Source organism: Belonocnema kinseyi, chromosome 3, assembly GCF_010883055.1.
Source record: "Belonocnema kinseyi isolate 2016_QV_RU_SX_M_011 chromosome 3, B_treatae_v1, whole genome shotgun sequence".
Taxonomy (NCBI): Eukaryota; Metazoa; Arthropoda; class Insecta; order Hymenoptera; family Cynipidae; genus Belonocnema; species Belonocnema kinseyi.
The window spans coordinates 106,968,863-106,977,283 of NC_046659.1; the positions used below are offsets into that span (position 1 = coordinate 106,968,863).

The 8,421-nt window shown below is 32.1% G+C and overlaps 1 protein-coding gene across 1 annotated transcript in view; it reads right to left on the reverse strand.

Moving 5' to 3' along the window:
• Positions 1-208: 208 nt before the first annotated feature.
• The window catches only part of LOC117169983, a 12,092-nt gene continuing 3,879 nt past the window's right edge, over positions 209-8,421 (reverse strand). Inside the window, exons 2-3 of the mRNA XM_033356496.1 lie at positions 3,189-3,593; positions 209-653 (exon numbers count right to left, since the gene is read on the reverse strand). Of these exons, the coding sequence (XP_033212387.1) occupies positions 394-653; positions 3,189-3,593 (665 nt within the window). The 3' untranslated portion in view covers positions 209-393. The remainder of the gene's footprint in view (positions 654-3,188; positions 3,594-8,421) is intronic.

An 8,421-nucleotide genomic window follows, 5' to 3' on the forward strand; every position in this document is an offset into this window, starting at 1 on the left:
TGAAAAAAGCATGCATCCAGCTTTACTTTATATTTTGGTGCACACTACCGGCCGGAATAATTTTCACACGCCTGCACCCTTCAGTAATTAAATTAATCCACTGAAAAAAATGGTTTAACTGGATTTTGTCTACCAAGAAAATATAGCTGTGTCACCCAGATTTCTAGCTGTTTTAACTAAATTTTTCATCTAGAAATAATATAGATAAATTAGCTAGATAATTTATAGATGGCAAATTTAGCTGAAACTGCTACAAATCAAGGTGACACAGCTCTATTTTTTGGAGGCAAGACCCAGCAAAAGGGTTAGCTGGGACAGCCAATTTATTTTTTCAATGTCACAATGTTCATATATTCTTTGTTTATCATATGTATAGATTAATATCCACACATATCATGATATTGGAAGTGATGGTGGGGGTACGAGGGGCTCAGCTCCCGTAATGTCTCCATTTTTCTCTCCTCTGATCACAACAAATTTGAAGCCAGCCATATCAACCTCTTCACATCTTTTACCCTGTGCAACTTCATCTACATTTTTATGTGCGAGGGTAATTTTTGTCTCTTTACTTTCAGGATTTATCGTCACTCTAAAGATTTTGTCAAAATAAACGAAAAACCATTGTGACGCATTAGGTTCCATAATGTTTGCATCTTGAAAAGAAAAGAAAGATTTGTTAATTTAAAGAGATAAAAAATAAATTTGGGAATTAAATGACCTTTCTAAATTTTAAGCCTTTTCACGCATCAAATAACAGCGATTGGATAAAACTATTTTCATTTAACTAGTTACTTTTCTAGGTAGCATTTGGCATTTGGAAAGATCTGGAATCGATTTAATACCTTCAAAAATAACCTTCTGAGAGAAATTTCTGTAGGGAGTGGTAACAAAGTTAATTTGGGAATAAGTAATGAACTGGTAAATAGTTTCTTTTTTAATATCAGTAACTAAAAAAATCTTTACTTTTTGAGTTAGTTTTAAAATATAGTTTACCAGACTTTTTTATGGCACTCAATAAATTCAATTGCGTATGCAAATATTTTTTTCTTTTTCACTATTTAAACTGTTTGACAAAGAAGTGTATAAAAATTACTTTTGTTGAAAATAAACAAAAAACGCACGGGGTTCGCAAAGCGTAAATTTTTAAAAAAGAAATCTATATGACGTAAAATGTGAACCAAAATGACCTAATCTCTAACAAGAAAATTAAAAGGTTTTAATAAAAATAAAAAATCTTATACTGATTTCAGAAAAATTGTACTGAATATAGAATAATTTAAGGGAATATGAAGAGATTCTTAAAAAGTCTAAAATATATTCAGAAGACAACATTTTATTCGAGATTTTTTAAATGAATACTAGCCCTAAGATCGTTTGTTTTTGAGTTTATTGTACTTTTCTCTATTTTATAAATATTACCTTTGGTTGAATAAGCTACTTTTCAAGATTTCACAATAGATTAAAAAGTAATAAAAAATATCTTACGCCTTTATTGAAGTGCTTCATTCTTTGAAATTTTAGTTGAAAATATAAAGTCAATTGATATAATGAAAGGTTTAGAAAAATTCTGTAATCTCGTTTTAAATCACATTTTATTAGTGTTTTTCATGATATCAATCGTTCTTTCAAGTGTTTAAGTTATTTTAGGTTATGTTTGGCTGATTAAAAATATATATTTATTGCACCACAAATGCGCTCCATAGCATTAAAAAGTAAAAATTGTTTGTCTTTGTTGAAATGATCACTTCTGAATATGTAACCTCAAAGAACTTAAAAATCACTTCATCACTTAATCGGGTACTACGATTTTGGTCAAACCCCATAATTTAAAAAATATCATTTCTCTTTGTTGAGTTCAAAAATAATTCTTGCAAAATGATTCTTCTGAGAATTGACGCCGCGCTGCTGGATGCAGACGCGAGTAAGCACGATAGCGAGCTCACGTCTAGCAGTATTGAGGCTTCGATGCCCACTGAAGTCGATGAGACTATTAAGATTTTTTCATGCAATTATAAATGAGCTTGTCATTGACAATAGCGCCGCCTCACGCTGTTACGTTGATTTAATTATGTAGACACCCAATTCATATTTTTTTTATTTCTTTTTGACTTATTCTAAAGTACTTGAATTTTTCTCAATCGCTCTTTCAGAAAATTAAAGACGACAGTTCACGGGAGCATTCTTTTGCCACTTTGAAGCGCTAATGCTAATTAGTGTTCTTTTATAAATAGATAAACCTGAAATATGATTACTTATTACGCTTGTTTGTAAAAAGATAAATTGGCCTCCTTTTACAAAAAATTTAAATTTAAATAAAAATGTAATGGATTGAAATTTAACTCTTTTTAATTGAAAATTATTGTATTTCATTGAAAATTCGCATTTTATATTCAAATTCAAATAGTTATAATTCAAAATTAATTCCTTTTGTTACTTTTTTTATTGAAAATGTAAGAACATGAAAATTCGACTTTTTGGTGAAAAACTTACATTCTTAGTTGAAAATTCATCTTATTAATTGAACGTTAAATCATTATGATTAAAATTTTAAATAAAATTATTATAAGCTCTACTGTTTTGCAGAAATATCATTCTTTTCACATGAAAATGCAACACTGCATATCAAACTTAACGTCTTTCTTGACTGAAAAATAATCCATGGTTTAGAATGCAACTCTTGTTGAAAATTCGGCTTTTTAATTGAAAACTCACCTGTTATGGTAGCAATCTCATCACTTTTGGTTTAAATAGGGTGATCAGTACCTGCTAAATTAAACGCTCGGAAAGCAAAACGGGCCGAGCGTTCCAGCAGTAGGTAGGAGTGGGGATGACCTTGAGATATAGCGACGGAAGAGAGAACGTCTTTCTTCGCGTTTTCCGCACGTCATCGCCACTACTACCTGCTGCTCGAGCACCAAAGAAGATTTCAAAATATTCACTAGGGCGCGAGATATTTTTAGCGTGTAACCAGCCCCTTCCCCTCCTTGACACTTGCAATAAATCCTACAGTTTTTTGGTGCAAAGTTTTTACTTTTTCGTGCAATCGTGCGCACTTGAGGTGCAATTAAAAAGGTTTCGGTAAATTTAAATATATTGGGGGGGGGGGGGAGTTGTCATGAAAAACGTACCTAAGTAGATGCGTAAAAATGAGCAAGAAATTTGTAATGTAAGTTATAGATAAGTCTTACTAGTTGTTATGGAGGGTCGGACTCCCAGAAGTTTTCCATTTTCATCTAAACATTCCACTAATCTCTGGCCTCCTGTTAAAATAACAAGACGGACTAAATGATTAGGCGTTCCATGGGGTGTTTTAGTAGGACATTTATTTTCGGGATAATCAGCTTGCACAATTCTTTGGTTTCCATTTAGCCAGACTTCAATTAGCTGTCCCTTATGCGAGATAAACCCATCTGAAGCGCGTGTTAGACGGACGGGTTTTGGACTGGAAGTACTTTTTATTCGAAATTTGCCATGAATGACCCCGTCCTGGCGCCTGCTTTCCCGGCCGCGCGGGCGTCCGGCCCCGCGGCGTACTCCGCCCCACCTTGTACCGGATCCTGAACTTGATCCTTGGTGTTCCATAGCATTCAGTTCTTAAAAAAAACATAGATTTGTAATAAGAAATCAAATTAAATCTTAAAATCAAAATTAAACCTTGAACAAATTCTACAATGATACATTGTAAATGGAATAATTCGATACCTCGATGCTAAACAATCTGCCCTAGTGCGCGCAACTATTGATCAAATTTTACACAAATCTAATTTTTGAGTTCTTCAAATTTCACTTATTACATATTTATTGTATTATAAAAATTCCGTGAGTTCCAAGTATTTTAAAATAATTCATGTGTAGATGCTATTTTCAAAAAAATTCAGTGCTATTGATTACTGATTCAGTAATTAGGTTAACTAATATTAATTAATTGATTTGGAGAAATAATCAATACGATTACATTCGGGGGATTCGAAAAATTTAAGAAATTTAGAAAACGCAGGTAATTCTAAGAATTCATAGAATTCCGTAAATGAATAATATTCAGGGAATAAATAATATTCAGGGAATTCATTTAATTTAAAGAATTTAGGGAACTTAGAAAATTCATAAAATTTAGATAATTAAAAAATGCAGGGAATTTCTCAAAATCAGACAATTCTCAAAATTCAGGGAATTCATAAAATTTAAGCAATTTACAAAATCAGGTTAGTAATAGAATATAGGGCATTTATGGAATTCAGGGAGTTCAAAACATGTGAGGAATTCAGAGAATTTATAGAACTCAGAAATAAAGGAATCCGGGGAATCCAGAGAAATACAAGAATCCATAAAATTTAGAAAATCGAGGGAATTAATGGGATTCAGAGAATACAGAAAATTTAAGGAATTCAGCTATTCATAAAATTTAGGGAATAACGAAAATTCATAGAATGTATGCATTTCATTAAATTCATGGAATTCATTGAATTCAAAGAATGCACGGAACTTAGAAAATTCATAAAAAATTAAAAATTCAGGGAATTCATCAAATTCAGGCAATTTTTCACATTCGGGCAATCATACAATTTAAGAAATAAATATAATTCATAGAATTCAGGCAATTCATAAAACTTAAAAAATTCAGGAAATTAATAGCTTTCAGGTAATTCATAGAACGCATGGAATTCATTGAATTTATAGAATTCACGGAACTTAGAAAATTCATAAAAAATTAAAAATTCAGAGAATTCATAAAATTCAGGCAATTTTTAACATTCGGGTAATCGTACAATTTTAGAAATAAATATAATTCATAGAATTCAGGCAATTCATATAACTGAAAAATTTCAGGGAAATAATAGCATTTAGGTAATTCATAGAACTCAGGAAATTTATTGAATTCCGGAAATTAATAGCATTAAGTTAATTAGTAAAAATCAGGGAATTCATGCATTTCAGAGAATTCACGGAATTCAGGAAATTCAATCAAATTCAATCAATTTATAGAAATTAGGAAACTCATAGAATGGCGGAAATTTATGGAATTTGAATGCAGATAATTCAGGAAATAAATTCAATTCAGGGAATTTGTAAAGTTCAGGTAATTCAAAGAATGAAATGAATGGATAGAATTCGTAGAATTCTAGAAATTCGGAGAATTTAAGGGCGTCATAGAATTTAGGAATGTATAGCATTCATAGAATTCTGGGAATTCATACCATTAAGGTAATTAATAGAATTCGGGGAATTCATGATGTTCAGGGAATTCAGGCAATTGACAATGGACGAATTAAGCAATGTTGCAGAACTGAGCTCATCGGTGCATATTTAATTTTGCTGTTCAATACCTACCAGTACATTTTGAAATTAATTTTTAGCTTATCATATTTTTATTTAGAAAGATAAATCGCGACTGTTATAAATCATTTTTATATATTTGTTTTGTTATCTTGCGCACAGATAAATCTCCATACAATTATTAATTATGATATTAGAGGTGAAGGGAAGCTCCAATAGGCTTAGCTACCGTAACGTCTGAATAAGGCCTCCCTCTGAGCATAACAAATTTGAAGCCAGCGATATCAACCTCTTAAGCGTCTTTGCTCTCTCCATCGTCAGGTTCATCTTTATTTGCGAGCGTGATATAAATTATTTGCAAAAGAAAGATGGCTGAATCTCATAATTAAACGCTATGTTTTTTGTAATTCAAAGTTTTTCAAAGCCTCAAATGACATTGGAGGGAAGTCACTAGTTTAATTCAACTGGCTAGTTTTCAGGGTATCGTGGTAAAAAAATACGGAAAATAAATATCGAATAAGTTTGCGTACGGTCATTTGTCGCTTTTTTTCTGAATACTGTTTCTTTAGATATTTTTAGTAAAAATCGCATCCAGATCTCCGAAAGTTTCGGAAAGAAATGCGATTGTTTCAAAATTCCCTATAGCTATGTATTTTGATGAGCTGATTACAAATATTATAGAGCAAATTATCGCAAATTTGATTTCCATCGTAAAATCATAAGAACCCCAGAGAATCATGGTATTTCACGTTTAACTAGAGAATGATTAAATTTTCTTTCAAATAATGCTTTCAAAACTTCTGGACTTCATAATACATATTTCAGGTTTAATTATTTTTAAGAGTGAAAATTTTCGAAATATTTGCTCATAAAGATGACAATTTCATGCCTTGTCCCTACTCAAAACGTATGTTTTTTGTCACCTTTCGTTTTTTTGAAACTCCGCATGCGTACAAATGATTACGAAAATGTTATCGCAATATGGCACAAATTTTATTATCAGGATGAAAACTATGGAAAACCGATTAAACGCCTGGATTTTCGAAATATTCTTTATCATAACATATCTCGAAAACTTTTACTTGTGCAAAAGATGACTTTTGTTACAGATCAGCTTGTGGCAGCTAGTTTAAAAAAAGTTTGTTTTGTACCCCAGGAATTATATTGAACTCTAGAATTAATATTTAATAATTTGACTTAAATTTTTTTAATAGATTAACTTCTGTTAAAAAATATTCTGAAAAAGATCTGAAAATTTATTGGCGGGTATTTCCAAGTGTGCACTTTCATAATCTGACCCGAAAATTTTAAACAAATCACCTCTTCTTATTCTATTTTTCACTTGAAAAAAACGTGAATTTTTAAGGTAATTTTTATTAATCGCGTTTTTGATGCGAAAGATGCCTTGACAATAGTTGAAATCACAAAAACTCCGGATTAAAATGTCTAAATAATAAACTTATATACACAGAAAATTAATTTTTTATCATTGAGGGGTTGTAGAACCACCCCCAAAATAACATATTTACGAAAAATCGCTCTTTTCTGGATTATTCTGAAAAAGTTGTTTCAGCTTTGAAAACTGGTAAAAACGAAGAAAAAAAAATCACAAATAATAGAAAACATATTCTCTTTTGTTATCTAAAGTAAAATTTCGTTACTACCGCATAAACTCGCCCAAAGGGTGAAAATGTGCAGTTTTACAAAAATACTATTTTCAACACAAAAAAATTACAAATAAATTTATTTCTACAAATCAATAACAGTCGAGTTACGTTGAAATTCTGAAAACCTGTAGAGTTTGATTTACGTAGAATTTTATTTAAAATATTTTTTGATCAACATGTTCGAAATTTTTTTGTGTGCTTGCGTATGGAACTTCTTTAGCGCTTTCTTTAATAAAAATGTATCCAGTTCTTTCCGCGTGGAGGCATACGTTTATAAAAAACCTTACATCAATACATCAATAATAACATTTTCTTAACGTTTTTTCATTAGCTTTAACATCCAAATAATGACTGATTTCTTCCTTCACTTCAGTTGTAACATGCATTGACTTTGGCTGGTGCTTTTAAACCGCCTAAAAGGGAAAAGCTGATTAGCATCCAAATAAGACCATGTAGATACTGAAAACTGCTTAGCGATTCAAAGAACAACTAAAAATTCCCTATTTTTTTGTGTATAATGTAAAGGGCTAACAATGTGATCTTCTTTTCTGTCCAGTCATTAAAGTACCTTTAGCCGCCAAGATAGATCGAAGCGGGGTAACACGATGATCCTAATTATTTCTTTAATCAGTCCAAGGAGTACTTTACACCCGAAATGATACATTTAACTGAGGAAACAAAGTGATCTAAATTACTTACGTGACAATATGACCCAAACTATTTCACTGATCAGTAACAGGGGTTGCCATCTGCCGACAACGAAACAATGAAGAGGGGTAGCTTGTTGTAATGTGTGCGGGGATGGCGCAAAGCACCCCCTTAGTGTTCAAGTTATAAGGCCTATTGTGCCAGATGAGTGTTTATTTTCAAAGCAGTAATCCGAATCCAGTTATCTTCGCTGAGTGTTTTTGGATATCATCGGATTTCGTTGTGAGAAAAAATTCTAAAAATATACCTCTTCTGTGCCATGCGTAACTATCTCACAGTAAATGACGTCCACCTTAGTCACCAAGGAAGTTATCCTGACCCACTTTGCCATTTGGCTGCCTCTCTAGCAGGTCGCAGTTAAAGAATACCATCAGACTTTGGTGGACGGAGCGATCCCTCTTAGGTCATCAGTTAGATGCACATATTCGAAACACTGTCCTGGTGTGTTATGCAAGTTTAGCTGTGTGTATATTAATTAATCAAAAGGGTCCAGCGACCATCCGGCTTAATTCTCCCAGAGAATAGATCCTATTTATTCTTGGTACAGCACCAACTTTTTCTAAAAGGACCTACAGTTCAAGATAGATTCCGAGCCTCCGAAACCCCGGTAGAAGTACATACAGTCTGTCAAGTTAAAGCGTAGGTGGCTTTACTCACAGTCGGTAAGGTATATCGACATGATTTTGGTGTCAAAATATTAAGAAGAGCTCCCTCTTTCATGATTTTTGATTTAACATTCAGTTTGCTTTCAATTCTCATCTTGTTACCACGT